The sequence below is a fragment of the Centrocercus urophasianus genome, unplaced genomic scaffold (genome assembly GCF_019232065.1).
Source record: "Centrocercus urophasianus isolate 14NV4802_14NV808 unplaced genomic scaffold, USGS_Curo_1.0 seq_7, whole genome shotgun sequence".
NCBI lineage: Eukaryota > Metazoa > Chordata > Aves > Galliformes > Phasianidae > Centrocercus > Centrocercus urophasianus.
Genome location: NW_024885310.1, coordinates 3,548,743 through 3,564,385, shown reverse-complemented (window position 1 = coordinate 3,564,385; position 15,643 = coordinate 3,548,743). Strand labels below are relative to the sequence as shown.

General features: G+C 42.4%; 1 protein-coding gene across 2 annotated transcripts in view; it reads left to right on the top strand.

Annotated features, from left to right (window-relative positions):
* Positions 1-262: 262 nt before the first annotated feature.
* The window catches only part of QSER1 (glutamine and serine rich 1), a 36,027-nt gene continuing 20,646 nt past the window's right edge, over positions 263-15,643 (top strand). The window contains exons 1-3 of one of the 2 annotated variants that reach the window (XM_042837237.1): positions 263-660; positions 12,640-12,752; positions 13,885-14,046. In XM_042837237.1, coding sequence (XP_042693171.1) covers positions 632-660; positions 12,640-12,752; positions 13,885-14,046 — 304 coding nt within the window. In that variant the 5' untranslated portion in view covers positions 263-631. Of the gene's footprint in view, positions 661-3,578; positions 3,706-12,639; positions 12,753-13,884; positions 14,047-15,643 lie in introns of those variants that run through there. The other variant, XM_042837238.1, reaches the window with a different exon arrangement.

Here is a 15,643-nt window from a genome sequence, read left to right as displayed (position 1 = left end):
GAGTTGGTGGAGTTCCGGGAAGCGCGGGGATAGCCGGGCCGTCGCGTCGGCCTTGCGCTGCTCCCCGAGGGCACAGCTCCGCCGGCTGGAAGGAGCCTCTGTTGGGCGCCGAGATCCGCGCTGCTGGAGCTGCAGTGCCGCTCTGTGCGGCGCGGCGTGAAGGCAAACGGCGTCGCGAGCGCGGAAAGCTGCCTGTCGATTAGGTGTGCGTGGAGCTGCAGAGCTCACGTTCGGTCCGTGCGGTCAGATGAACGGGGCGTCGGGTTGAGGACTGCCGCGCTCGTCATGCCAGTCGCGGCGCTTCTTTTTGTTGTTTCCCTCTGTGTTTGAAGCTAGAGTTTAAGCTTTAGAAGGTTAGGGTTACAAATTCCTCGTGAATTTGCAGAGTCGTTGGGCTCTGCATCCCGTAGGGGTTGAAAGAGACCTCTGGAGATCGTCGAGTCCCAGCCCCTGCGATGGCAGGTTGGACAGGAAAGGACCCGAGTGGGTCTTGAATGTCTCCAGGGAAGGAGGCTCCGCGGCCCCTCTGGGCAGCCGGTTCCAATGCAGCCCAGACCTACCTGCTCTACGTTTCTTTTCTTATCCCTGAGTTGAAGGTGGCTGCCTTCAGTTTTCAGCTCCAAATCTTGTTATGGTCCTATTGATGCTGGAAGTCCTATGGTAAGTCATGCTTTCCCAAATAGGAATTCTTCAGAGTTTTCATCTGTTTTCTGTGTTACATTCTCATTAAGAAAAATAATTTCCTGACGTTTGTTACCAGGCATTCTTTTCTCTCTCTCTCTCTTTTTTTTTTTTTTTTAACTTCATTTATTTTGTTTTCTCCTGGGTGCCCTCCAATATATTGTCATTCTCCTTGAACTGCAGACAGTGCATTTTTTAAGCAATTAAATCGATGTCAAGAAGATCTCTGTGTGGCCTGAGGCTCCAGGTTCTCCGTTTCGCAGAGAACTGCAAGGAGTGTTGGGTTCCTGGCCACAACCTGGCCCTATGAAGCTGCTTCGGTCCTTTCGAAGTTGCCAGCGTGGTAAAACAGAATCTCCCACTGCTCTGTTTCATCTTCCTTTTTAATCGTTGGGCTCCTCTTAGTCATGTTAGTATGTTGGCTGCAGCGGTAGTCAGCGACATGCCCTTTTTGTATTGCTCTTGCCAGTTTTCAGCATCTGTGGAGGATCATGTCATCTGTTCCATGAAGAAGCTTTGTATTTTCCAGGTCAGTTAAGAATCTGTAGTGCAGAGAAACCCTGGATCCCTCCAGGGTCTCTGAAGATACACAAGTGCTTGATGATTGGTTCCTGCCTTCCGAAAAACAACCACCCTGCTTTCAAAACACGACTTAAATCTTTTTAATAGGTGCTACTTTAAAGCATTATCAGTTTTTTATTTTGGAAATTCCTTTATGGAAATGGTATGGAGAGCAGTCTCAAGACAAGTTCCTCACACAAGCTTATGGGATCGTTGCCTGCTACCTATAACGCTCAGCCTGCTAATAAAAAAAATAATCAAATTAGAGTTACTGAATGCATTCTAATATGACAATATTTTTGCTATGCTTTAGGAAGCAATGTCAAGGAGATCTTGCTTTCAGTTCCTAAAAGTTTCATCTTGAGGCTACGTAGATGGTGATAAACGGTATGTTTTTAAAGGTATTGACTGAAATGTTTTAAGTTGATTGTGTTTTCTTTCTTAAGCTGCAGCAATGTCAGGGAAAAAAGCCTGAATTGCAGCGTACTTGAAGTTCTCCTGTAGTGAGTTCTTATGTAGGGTTCATGTTGTATGGTAAGATTTAAAATGCAGTAGGATGTAAACTGCCTTGGGGACAGTGCTAAATACAGTCTCAGTGTGCACAGGTGTTTCTGTTTTCGCTCCCACTGCTATTCTCCATGGCCGGGTGGGGAACTGGGACCTCAGAGCCATGCTGGTCACTAGTGAGGCTGGAAGCGGGTCGTGTAGGTGCTGGTGTGCTGGGACAGAGCTCGAGCACTCCGGTTTGCATTGTTGTAGATTGCTTCACCATGTTCCAAACGCTGGTTTTGATTGTGGCTGACAGGTAGTCATCTGAACAGCTGAAGCTGTGTTCATCTGATGTTAAATCACAAAAATGTGTGCCGTGTTCATCTGGTCCTTGTCTGAAGAGAACGTGGCCTTCAGGTGGTACAGGCAGCAGTATTTCCGTCAGGCTGTCCTGATATTTATGCTGGTGCAGGCTGTGTTGTGGCAGGCTGCGTTCCCTTTGTGTGCAGAGCCGTGTTCACAGTCGTGGCTCATCAAAATGATTTCTCCTCCCTACAAGCCTTGCTTCTGTCGTCCTGTACTTAACTTCAGCCATCTGGTTTTTATCCTGCTCCTTATTTCTTGCAGGCACTGTTTTGTCTGTGCAGTGGCACTGCTCCTATTGAAGGAAGCTTGTGGTGGAGTATTGTAAGGACACCGTTACCAGGTCTGCTGTGACATAGCTTATCCTGGAGTAAATAGAAGTCAACGAATGAGAATGGAAATCACTGGAACCTCTTCGTTAGCTGAGAAGAGCTCAGTCGCACTGGGGAGTGCTTGGGCAGTGCAATCAAAGCAGCCCAGAGCAGGAGGGCTGAGATGGGCGCTCCTGTCCTCCATGCTCCCCATTTTCCCCCTGCTTCTTATGCTGTCTGTTTGCATCTGGAAGGAATTCCTGCAGAACAACGCTGCTTGTGACCTTTATCTCTTAGGAAACCTGATTTCTGCGCCGATGCTGTCTCTTTGGTCGTACAGTCCCGTATTGAGCAGCAGATTGATTTGTTACTCGCTTGAGGAAAAACACGGTCTTCAGAAAACCATAATGGCTGTGTAGTAGTTGGTGAGACTGTCATAATTAGTTGGAAGGAGAAATGCAGAAAGGCGATAATGATGATGAGTTCCTGGTTGAGTACATGTCTGACTTGGCGAGCCCTCGTTTCCATTCGGAGAAGGATTTTTGCTAATTGCTCTCCTTTGGTGTTAGCCCAGCTCTAGGACCTGACCCTGTGTTGTGTGTGGCTGAATGACATTCCCAGTTATTTGTTATTTTAAGCTTGATGGCAACCGCTGTGGTCTCTGGTGTTTCCTCTGTGCTGGCAGTCTGTGTCCGTCTCTGTCCGACCCAGACGTATGGGTTTTACAGCACTGAATTTGAGACGGTTCTTTACAATAGATAGCACTGACATTTGGTTAGCGTGACCTATATTTATAGCAGCTAATCTAAAATAACAAACTGCTTAGTGATAGTTCAGAGGGAAAGTTATGTAACTGCGAGACTCCAACTTTTATAATGCACTGCTAGGATTTATTTATTTTTTAAACTTACCCTTTTTGCATAGCTGTCAAACTTTCTGTAACAGCTGTACGGATGTGACTTTGGTAGGGCTCAATCTGAAGTAATAGTAGATTTGTGCATAGCTATAGAAGTTGTAGAAAATAAAAATTAAAAATGCAGGTAATGTAGAAAAATATACAACTCTCTTTTTTTTTTTTTTTTTTTTTTTTTTTTTTTTTTTTTTTTTTTTAATCAAATGAAACTTCCTGAGGGGTAAAAACAGTGTTTGTTGCTAAACAGGTGTAATACCAGAAGTTCCCTGTGGTGCGGTGTTTCACTTGCAGAAAGCTGAAGCTCATAAACAGAATGTGTTTAAAATGTTTTCTATGAAAAGATAAAGGCACAAGAGGATTAAATAAAATTGATAAACATATGAAAAGGTGAGTCACTTCTAAACATTACTAAACTTTCTGTCACAGTCTGTATTGGAAACATTCAGACGCAATCAATCTGTGGAGTAGCACAGGTATTTTAGAGGGACTTAATGAATGAGCCGAAAGGGCATCTCTGAAATGCTGTGCTACTGACCTGTCTGGGAGTCTACCAACTACACCAGGTGTTTCAAGCATCTTGTTATTTGCTGCAGGAGCTGAGGGTGCAGCCCTGCTGTCTTCAGCAGGTGTCCTGAGAAGGCTTTGCTGCCCAGATCCCCGGGAGGAGCTCCCTGAGATGAACCACATGAAGCCCTGGGCCCGCCTTGAGGTCACCTACGGTGATATTTCAGATGTGAGCTCTTTCCCATGGAGCTGAGAGCTTCACCGCAGGTTACTTAATACCTCCTTGTTCGGAAAGAAAGGGATTTTGTGTTCTTTCACCTTTGCAAAAAGTCTTTCAGTCGGTATGAGTATCTTATCTTTCACCCTGTTACTTTAGGTGTGAGCACTTACTTTGTATCACCAGAGAACAACCTTTTCCCTTTGTTTCTTCTGTACTTTTGCCCACCTCTTTTTTTTGTTCCTTTGGAGATGCTGTTGATCCTGGCATGATGCTGTCATGGGAAGGAGGTTGTTTTTAGAAAAGTCTTCGTTAGGAGAAAAGGACTTTGACTGGTTTTATTCATTGTACAATAAGGAGAGCTCTTATACAACACAAGAGTATTTTCCTTGGATTGTTTGATTTTCTTTTTTTTTTTTTCTTCGCACTTAGGCAAAGCGTTCACAACTCTGCGTATCGAAAAGTCATTTTGCATTATGAGTGCCTATTCCATACACTTAAAATAAATCTGGTTAAAAGATAGCGCATGAATCCTGTCATTTCAGACCTTCCTTGGTGGCCGTAAGTGTGACAGAAATAACTCTGAATGCCATGCGGACACCATGCGGTGCTCAGCCTCTGCAGCAAGGCGAGTTTTGCTGTGCCATGCAAGTGATGGAGGGGACTCTGAGAAGTTTCAGGCAAAGAAAAGCGGTGCATTCAGAGAGGATTGAGCTCTCGGTTACCTGATTTACTGATTTACCTGATATACTGATTTATGAGGCAGATCTCACCAGTTTGATTTTGTCACCTCTCCTGTCGCTGCTTCCTTGCCTTCTTGCTCCGGATGGGCTGTTACACGTGAATGGACACCTGTGCTTAAAACCTCTCTGGCCGTGGGTTACAAGGAACGGGTAGGGAACTTTTATTCACCAGCACCTGCGTACTTGGATTTTCTTATTCCAGAGCAGTTCACTGAGAACCTATATGTGTTAAGATAAGCTCTTCTTTGCCCCCGTTGCCTTTCTTTTCATCTTCCTTCTACATGCCTACCTCTGATGCTTGCCTGGGACTTGTATAAGTGTAACCAATTACACTGAGCAGGTAAAAGTCACCCTTAGGCGCACTTATCTGAGAGTAATGCTATTTTACATAGGAGGATATGAAGGAATACTTACTCCTTAATAACTCTGTGTGAGCTGCATAGGGCTGTCGTATGTCTAGATTTCACTGGAGATAGCCCTCTTTTTCACCTGAGGTTGCAGGAGAAGAGTTTGAGAGCTTTGGCCCTTTGTCTGGTGTTTCCAGATGTCTGGCAGTTTGTCTGAAAGCTCTTGGACATCTGGGCTGAGGCAGACAAACGGGCTGTGCACGTGTGTGCGGTCCAGCTGCTGTTCTGTGCAGATACTGAATGTACCAGCCTGTGCTGCGTGTTGTGTTGCGCTTCGTTCTGACCAGGAAATCCCTGTCAGAAATATGGCAACTTAGTGTTTCACACCACATCCTGTTTACTTTCTCTCTTCGTGTCAAAAATTCGGGTGCTAGGCAGCGAATAATCCTTCAATTCATCTCTTTCTCACATTTTGTTATTCTCTACCGAGTCTGCCAGGGATAGCATTTGTACTAAGTTTTTCTTGATTGTATTTGCTATACCAAGAGTGATCCTAGAGAGCTGACTCCTTAAGCCTCTGGGCAGCAAGCATTTGACAAATAACTTCATTTTTTTGTTGGAGCTGGTGATGTGAAGGTCACCAATCCTCAGAGCTGCTGAAGAGAGCTGGGATTTCCTTCTGATATTTTCCCCTCCCCAAAACTGCCTTCTGTTGTTCTCTTTAAAAGCAAATACAGGTTTTTCATTATTTAGAAGAACTTTATAATGTGTGTGTGTGTGTGTCATCTTGTTCTCTATTACTACTTGTGTTTTTTTGTTTAGAAAGCTGCTTGAAAGTTAGAAGATCTTAAAATGATGATTAGGGGTGTAATGCAGGAGCTCGTTATAGAGGGTGACGTTTCTCCCTAATACAGGCAGAAGTAAATACGGCGCAGCTATTTGTCTGCCATTTTGAACAGCACAGGTTTTTCTCATTGAAGTACTTGTGCAACTGGGTTCGTGTGGTATGAATAGGAACTCCTGCTGACAGCGTTAGGCAGGGTCCCCTTGGGAAGACTGGAAATGCAGATTGCAATCTGTTGTAAGATGAAGAGAGCACTGATGAATTTAGCTTGAACGCTTCTTCAAGGACTGTGCTAAGCTTCCTTATAGAAGTGGGGAGCAGCATCCTCTGATGTCTCCTTTACGTTAAAGGACTCTTGCAGATGTGTTTTACAGTGTTAAATCTTTTCTGAGCACGCCTGCTACATCAGCACAGAAGGGGTCTTAGTCACAGAGGTGCCTCTTTATTGAATCTAAAGGAGGTCATGTCAGCTGCTTACCCACTGCTGTGTGTTGTGAGATGGGGAAACCAGTGTGGGAAACATCTAGGCTTGCATGAAGACTTAGAGTATATTTGGTTGCCTCGAACGATGGGCCGTGCAGATGAACACGGATATTGCAGTTTGCATTCCTAAATGTAGGTGGTGAGTAGCTGCCTCAATTCTGTGCAAGTTCTGTGGCTCTGGAATGCAAAGCCTGAGCTTCACAATGGTTTAGAGATACCAGCTTTGAAACGTTGAAAAATTGACTGTTATTTCAGTACAGGATGCTTAAATCTTTGCTTTTGGGTGTTGGCCTCCTTTGTAAATCTGAGTGGTTTAGTGCGTGTGCCTTAGTTTAAAGTAGAAGATAATTCATAGAATCACAGAATCACAGAATCACAGAATCACCCGGGTTGGAAGGGACCTCAAGGATCATGTAGTTCCAACCCCCCTGCCTAGAAGGGCCACCAAACACACACATTCAGATCAGGTTGCCCAGGACCCTGTCCAACCTGGCTTTAAACACATCCAAGGACGGGGCATCCACAACCTCCCTGGGCAGCCCGTTCCAGGGCCTAACCACTCTCCTTGTAAAGAACTTCCCCCTAACATCCAACCTAAATCTTCCCTCCTTCAACTTGGATCCATTTCCCCTAGTCCTGCTGTTGTCAGCCCTTTTGAAGAGTTTACTCCCCTCCTGGGTGTAGGTTCCCTTCAGGTATTGATAGGCTGCAATGAGGTCACCCCGCAGCCTTCTCTTCTCCAGGCTGAACAAGCCCAACTCCCTCAGCCTGTCCTCATAGGGGAGGTGCTCCAGCCCCCTGATCATCTTAGTCGCCCTCCTCTGGACCCTTTCCAAAATCCAAATTCATGGGTTATTTGACTGTGAAATGCTTGGAGGTGTGGTGATGGAGAGGTGTTGCCTAAGATAGCTGTCAATAGGACAGAGGTATTTGCATCTCTTCCATCTTTTGTGATTAACATCTCAACTTCAACTTTATCTTTTCCATGTAATTGGAAAACAAAAAGATAAGAAATCAAATAGAACCCGAAAGGTAATACTTTAGCTTACCACAAGTTATGGCACTGTAGTAGTGGAGAGGGAGGAGAAGAGTTGGGAAGCATCTCAGGAGCTGAAATGAATTGTCTGTTTTATAAGGCATTGATGCAGCTAAGCCACGTCTTCAGATAACGCTCTGCTGACTTGTGCAAAAATAAAGTTCAGGTGACAATCTGTACCTTTAAAAAGAGAACATATGGCAGTGTGCGAAGTCCTTTCATATACCTGAGGTTCAGAAACAGCTTGTTTTTTGTAGGAATCAGAATTTTCACATCCGTAGCTTCAAGATGTAGTTTAACTGATTTTCTGAAGAGATTTATAATTGTTACTGAGAACTCTGCAGGTTCCTTAGTCAGGCAAGCCAGCACTTGTGCTCAGGTATTGGAGTGCCAGTAAGGCTGTTTTTGCTTTCCTGAAGCAATTCTGCCTTTGCTTTCTAGAAGGCTCAAGCATAAATAAGTCAGACACGCTGGCATGGGAATAAGACGGAGACAGGTCTTTGTTGCTGTGAAATCCTTTTCCTCTGTTAAGAAATGACATGCGTTCAAGGAAGGGATCATGTGAATGGTGCAAACTTGTGCTCGTTCCAGCAATTACCTACGTATAATTTCCTGCCTCGGAGTTTAGTTCTTGGAAGCTGTCACCTTGGCCCTGGAAAGCAAAGAAGTAAGGAGTGTTTCCTCTGGTGAGTACTGCAGGCATTCCGTGTCTGAGCGCCAGCAGTGTCAGTCGTGTTCATGGGGGCTGTGGGTCGAAGTGGAAATGAGTGTTGCGTTATAAGTTTGTCTTTAATGGGAGTGCAGTGGATTAGGGCTTTATATATGTGACTCTGAATGCACTGCCTGTAACAATCTTAGAAGTTAAGAATGCAAAGTTGTGAATAGAACAGGACTGTGCGTTTTACTGTAACATAATACTATTGAAGTCTAACTCTGTCTTTTCTGTCTTTCTGGAAGCCTTCTATCTTGCAGGATAACAGCATTAAAAATGCCTTAAAATGTTGTTCATTCTTTGTTTTTTTACATGATAGTTCAAAAACAAGGCAGGCAGATACCATAGATGTGTGCTCTTGGTTGCAGTAACATCTGACCTATTCCCTTTTAAGACAAATCAACTTCTGGGGTACTTTCCTAATTTCTCAGTGGTGGGCTTTGTTTTTCAAGCATCAGATTCTTTTTCCTTCAGGGGTACCATGATTGTTCCAGACTATTGAAAAGAAATATATATATATTTGTGCAAATATTGGTTGACTTTGAAGTATAAAGGGTCATCTCTTGTACAGTCCAGTGAGAGAACCAAGAGAATTCAGATACAAGGTGTTGGCTCCTTTTCATTTTTTCTTGAATCTGCCAGCATTTGAAAGTGTTGAGCCAGCTTTGCTCTCGCAGCCTTGTTTTTGTTGGTTTTTTCTTCTCAGTATGTCTGAGGCTGGTCCACAGAGGTGAAAAATTGCACATTGTATGCATTTCTTAGTAACAGAGCACTGAAGTCAGTCAGAAAACCAGTCTGTGGACTGAACAGGGATTTGTTTTCCTTGCATTGGTATTAAGTGCTTTTTAAAGTTTCAGAAGTGAGTTGGCTTATCAGTTGGACAGCACTGATAAAAAGTTATTAGCCATGTTGGACTCATTTAAGGAGCTGCTTTCTTTCCAGGCAGATACCTCAGTTCTTTATGATTTTGCTTTCTCAGTCATTGGTGTTTTCCTTTCTGTTGTTTGTTTGCTTTTTAAATACAAGATCCGACTGATTTTGGATCAAATATGCCTACTTCTGGCATTGCTTTACTGACTGAGGCAAAGTCCTGTGACTCCATCACTGTTAGAGCGGGCAGTGGAAGCGCATTGCAGCTGAAGGCCAGTGCCATCTTCCATTGGCCCTCCATTCCATCTGTAATGGATCTGTAATAAATACGATGTTTCCATTCTTTCTGCCTCCACAGGGTGTTGTGAATCTATATATATATTTATCTTTTTAGAAGAATATTTTTAATATTTAGAAATTAATTGGGCTGTGCTAGTTGGCACTTCAGCAGCTTTGCTTTCAAGCTCTTAACTGGGACTCAGTGTTGTCTATTTGAAGAGCTACCCAAAGGGAGATGCCTTTGCAAAGTGTCTGAGCTTTGGGATAGATGGCTAAGAACTGGTGGTTTTTGTTTTAAAGTATAGTTTAATTCAAATACACTTGAGTTAACTTGAGTCCTATTTCTCCTATTTCACATAAATCTCAAGTCAGACAGAATGCAAATTGTGAGTTCTAAGCTATTTCCTCATACATATGAGGATACTGGTGCATTTTTAATCACTTGAGTGATTGAGTTATAAATTGAGTGTGTGCCTGCTCATCTGCCCACAAGTCAGGACACTGCTGTAGTTTTCAGTAAGGCAGAGCTGGGCTGCCCAGATGAAATCCCACTGTTTCCCTCGCTTACCTGGCATCCCATCGCTGTATGGTGCGTGGCAAGTTGTTGCTCTTTGTCTTGTTTGGGTTGGTTGTTTTGGACTTCAGTCTCTTATGCCCGAGAGCTGTGCTGTGTTTTGGAAACAACTCGTCTTCTGGGTGTCCAGTTTCACTGTCAGAGCAGTCTTCACAGTGTGAATACTTTGAAAATGCCCTGTGATTTACAGGGTTTCAGTTTTTGGAGCTCTTCTCATTGAAATCAGAGGCAGAACTTACAACTGCCTAAGAACAAAAGAATGAAGTAAGCGAAGGTGCTAGTTTGAAGTGGTTTTATGTCTGCACTTTGTTGGGTATGGATACTTAGCACAGAGCAAGGCTGTTTGAGGAAAACAAGCAAGTTTTTAGAAGGCTACTATTTATCTTCAGCGCTTATTGCAAATACATTTTGTTTCCTTGCAGAAGTGGTGCTCCCATTCCATTTTGAAGTTAAGTAATGCACTTATTGGTAGCATAAAGCAAATAATTGTGTTGGCAGCTGAGGCGGTTGGCTCGTGCAGTATAAGTCAGCACCTCCTGCAGTTGGTGACCTAAATTTGTATGAAATCATTAAGCCAAAGAGGGCTGTGGCAATAAATTACCTTAACAGCAATATAAAAAGATAACATGAACAGTTGATTCAGGAAAGACTTAAAAGCAGGTAATTATAAAGAGTTGTAAGTCAAGGTTGAGGTATTCTACTAACAGGTACAGTGCAGAGGATGCACACTTTCTTCAATAAATTTTACTAGATAGCTTAAATCTTCTATCAAACCAGGCAATGTAGCTGAGTAATACTGGAGTTACTTGGCTCTCGTTGGCAAGGATGTTTTGACTGCATCTTTGCAGCAGCAAGAAATAGCGGTAGCTCTAGCTAGGATATCTCTGATCTTCTGAACGGACCTTTTCAGTGCTTTCATGCTTTTCATGCTTTCAGAGGGAGCTACTTTACCAATGTGATGAGAGCTCTGTATTGCTTTCCAGCGTAGTCACTGCTGTGCATTTAACTATGCCAGTGGAAGTGAGAGAGAGGCTGTGATAGATTAGTGTTAGAGAGAAATAGATTTGGCCTCTGACTAGCAACTAATCATAACCAACCAGGTGCCCAGAAACGTGAATATGCTTTCTTCAGGAAGTAATGCAGAGTTTGAGTACAAGCAGGAACACCTGTGATATTCTAACAAACTGTGAAACCAGAGTAGGAAAGGCTAGACGGCCATCCTGTTATTTGCCGTGCTCAGTGGGTTTTTGATAGGCGAATTACAGCCCGTGCAAGTTCATTTGTGTAAAGGTTAACTTTCATAAGGAGAAACCCTGAGGCTGTAATCTTTCAGATTGCTGTGCCTGTGTTTAGGATAAGCCTATGTAAACTAAAGGCATGTATGCAGGCTTTTTGAGATAAGAATCTACATTCCAGCAACAAGTAATTATACAATAAACAATTAACTGTTCTAATAAATACAGTGTTTTTATTGAAAGGCAGGCTCGTTTTTGAGGTTGCGGTTGCATTAACTATGAGCTGGGCGTTTGTGTAAAGAATAAAATAAAAAGTCATCGTGTGCTTTGATTATTCTCACGATAGAAATAAGGAGGAAGTTCATTCAAGTAGCTTTATTAGAACGTAGAGGTTCTTGTCATTAAGTTTCTTGAGGTATAGTTCTAGAGGTTGTTTTGTGTTTGCTCTGAGTTGAGATCTGGCACTTCTCTAAAAGGACATTACTGCTGTGAAAGTCAGCACGTGCAATTGATGCAATGCGATTCCTGAGGCTTCTCGTTCTCCTTTAAAGAATCTTTCATTCTTCATGTGCTGAATGAAGAATGCCTTAGCCTGGCAAATGGAATATATGAGCACTCCTATCCTGCGAGCAGATGAGATGGAAGATGTCTGCTGTTAGCACAGTCCAGGCTGGAAGCTAAGCTCAAAGCCTAAGAGGCTGTTATAGGCTGGCTTCTGCTGTGAAAATGTGTAGAGGTCATGGTACTGTTTCAGGCTTATCAGATCTCCACTGCCTACTCTTGTCATCTTAATGAAATGAAGTAAATCCAGTTGTGTTGCCAATTTTTATATTATGTGGTGACTTCCATGAAAGTTTCCCATGATCTCATGATTCCTGGCATCGAATGTTCCCATTTTCCCTTGTGCAGAGTGACTGCCCCCTCATCCTAGGGGATGCAGAGGGTGAGTGAGGTTCCTCACAGCTATCTGCAGGGAGGGCTGTGAGTTTAGTGGTTCGTGTCTTTTGGCGTCTGGTTACAGCTGCGTTTTGAACCTAAGCAATCTCATGTGAACACTGAAGTATCAGCTACCTGTAATCTTCACATCAAAAGGCAAATTGTACTGGCTTAGGTTTTCTCCATTTGGAAGTGCTGTACAGAGCTTGAAAGCATTGGGATTTTGTTTTGCTTTCTGCCCTTTTTTTTGGTCTTTTAAGTTGGAAAACATTAGCATTTCTGACCAGGTCCTGATGTTGCTCGATGTTTAGTTTGCATTTCGTTATTTCTCGCATTATTGCTTGTGTACCAGCTTAGACACTTATCTTCAGCTTGCTTCCAGATAAGCCTGATCAAAACATGTTAATTCAAATGCCTAATTTCCAAAAACTGTCGATTGTTCACTTGCTGGTGCTCTTGTTGACAACTTTGATAGTGTTGTAGTTGTACCTTTCCTCTGCAGCTGCACGGTTTTGTTCATAATGTTTGATTTCTTCCTTAGCTTAAGCTATGGAGGAGGACATCCATCACATTCAGAAACAGATCTTCTTCATAGACAGACATACACAGCTTCTCATCAGCTTCCTGGATACTCTGCTACGCACCATCCTACTGGTAATTGTCTATATATTATGAGAAAAAAAAAGTTTAGTTACTTAGTTTTAAGATGAATTTTTTTAATCAGAGGGATTATTAAACAGGTAGTAGCAAATGGTGTAAGAAAAGCTGATTTTGTAGTAAAAAGTTAACGGTTGATAGCTTTTATTCAAATGTCCAAAGCAGGAAGGAAAACATAAGGGGCAGATCTCCTCTGTAACTTACTGTGAGTCCTATGTTCTTGCACTCAGATGATGTCATAGGCAGAAGGGCCAGACGTTGAGTTTGCCTCAAAGCCAGCTGCAGAAGTCGTGCCACTTCTTTCAGACTAAAGCAAATAGAATAAATAATGCAAGTAGGAACGTAATGATGTAAGTACTTACATGTGCAAATTAAGACCCAGTGCTGGAGGGAAGGTTAAAAATGTGCATATACGTCTGTAGTGTAGTGTCTCTTACCCCTCACTTTGCAACCCAGTTTCCAAGGGAAAGATAGTGAGCTTATGGTCTGCAGGTATTTGCAGGCTCTTGCCCAGGACTGATCAGCATGATGAGGGACTGGAATTGCAGCGAACGTTCCAGGCTGCAGACCCTGTAATCTTTACAGAATTTTAGCTACTCAAAGCTCTGCAATCTATGCATTACTTCCCATCCGGCCCCGAGCCACCGAAGGGTATGGATAGCAGTTGTTGAAACAAGGAATGAAGCCAAGACCCCATTTCTGGTGCCAGTCCCACAGGGAAGTGCAAGCTGCTAGAAGCTGACAAAAGAAAAGATCAGTACAGGAAAGCTGAACCCATTTCAGAGAGGATTCTGAATGTTTAAGCAATTAACATGTGAAACAGTGAATCTCATAATGAAGGGAGAATATTTATTGATTGACCTCAACAGTACTTCAGAGCATCATATTTAATAGACATTTAATAATAGGTATTTTAAAATGTATCACTGAGATCCGGTTTACAGGTGTAAAGCTGCAAAACAGTCAAAACAGTGAAGAATGAATGTGCTTGAATAGTGTTGGTAATGTTTCATTGGTTGTTTTTAGTGGACTATGACTGGTTATCCTTTTTATTTGATTGAGCTTTTTATAAGAAGCTTATCTGAATTGTCTAATCACTTTGTTTCGTTTCCTCCTGGCCCCTACATAGGTCTTTCAGGAATTTTTGATACTGGTATGCACACCTCTGGAAGTAACACTAAGGAAACTTCAGTTATGAATTTTCTCTCTGCAATTGAGTCTCGCACAGCTCAGACAGCCTCTTCAGGATCTACCCTTTTGCCACAATTCAGGGCTCCTTCCTGGCAGACAGGTGAAAATTTTCTCTTGAAATGTAATTCTGTGGTGACTGTGATTAAACGTTTGGGATTATTTAAGACAAAAATATCCTACCAGAAAAGGCTACATCTTCCACTTCTTTTCCATCTTGAAATTTAAAATCTCAAAATCAGCTAAATTATATTAATCTCTTAACAGAAGATGTCTAGGAGGGGTTTAGATGGGCAGGATTTAATGTTATCTAATTACTCAATTTCATTATCTGATGTTCTGTTTGCAATTAGCCTCACTCACACCTTAGCAGACTTCTCGTTCTTAGACTCCTGTCCTTGTCATAGTTCTTCTATTGGTAGAGCCACTAGAAGTCCATGGATAACTTCAGCCCATTTGTACACAAGTAATGACCAGGGTTTTTCTCAAAAAGCAGGTCTGAGGCGCATGTTGCATTGTGATCAGTGGTTTAATTCAAAAATAAACAAATCTGCCATCTTTCATAGCAGACTGACCGCCTTCTGTAAACTTCCCCCATCTGTCAAGCCTTCTGTGCAGAGCAGGAAACTTTGCATATTTGGAGCTTGCTATAGACAGCCACACCAAGCTAAGTATTGTCACTGCATCTGTGGTAGCTTCAAGTTATGCTTAATCTTACACAGAGCTACTCACTGATCTGACAGAAAGCACTCTTCTTTTTTCCTTTAGTGGTGGATTAGTTTTCCACTCTTTCAGTAGTAGGAGGAGAACTGAAAATCAACAGTTAATTTAGGAGTAAATTGTTCCCCTTCTTTGCCCTCTGGCTGCCCCTACCTTTGTGTAGTGGTAGTGATCAGAAAGTGAGAACCCACTTGTATGTGATGCTGCAGCTTCGTAGAGCAGAAAAAGAAATGCATTAAAACACTGCTTATACTTTCTTACTCAGAAAGACCTTATTGTTGACTTGCGAAAAATACCTTCAGTATCATATCTCTTCATATCACTGCATGTCTTGAACTGGAAAGAAGAAACAAAGGCCTTCTTTCGCAGTTTCATCTGACACTTCCAAAGTCATTTTGTGATTAAGTTGCAGAAGTATTTTATAATGGAAATTGAACTTTTTACTGAGATATTTGTCACAAGACAAACTTTATTTACTGACAGATTTGTAAAGTTCCATTTATTCTCCAATAATCCATTATTAAGAGCTGTTTTAATTGCCCAAGAAGAACTGAAATTAGTCAAACTATATCTGAGATTTTACATTTTTCCACTTCTCATGTGTTTGTAAATATCTCAGTGGAAAGAGATTGCTTTACAGATTATTTTGGAAGGAACATAATCCTCTTTGAAAATAAATCTGCCTTCCTCATTTGCTTTCATATACTTTAGAAGTAGTACATAAACTTTACCAGTACCTTCAAGTCACAGGATAATAAAGGGAATGATATGAGTTGTTGCTCTGAGCACCAGAGCTTACAGGGGAGTTGTACACTGTCATTTCAGTTATATAATTGTATATTAGTAAGCATTTAAGCAAGTCTGTCATAGCAGTGTTAGGGTGCAAATAAATGGTGGAGTACCACAGAATCACAGAATTGTAGGGGTTGGAAGGGGCCTGTAGAGATCATTGAGACCAACCTTTCACTCGGACATCAACT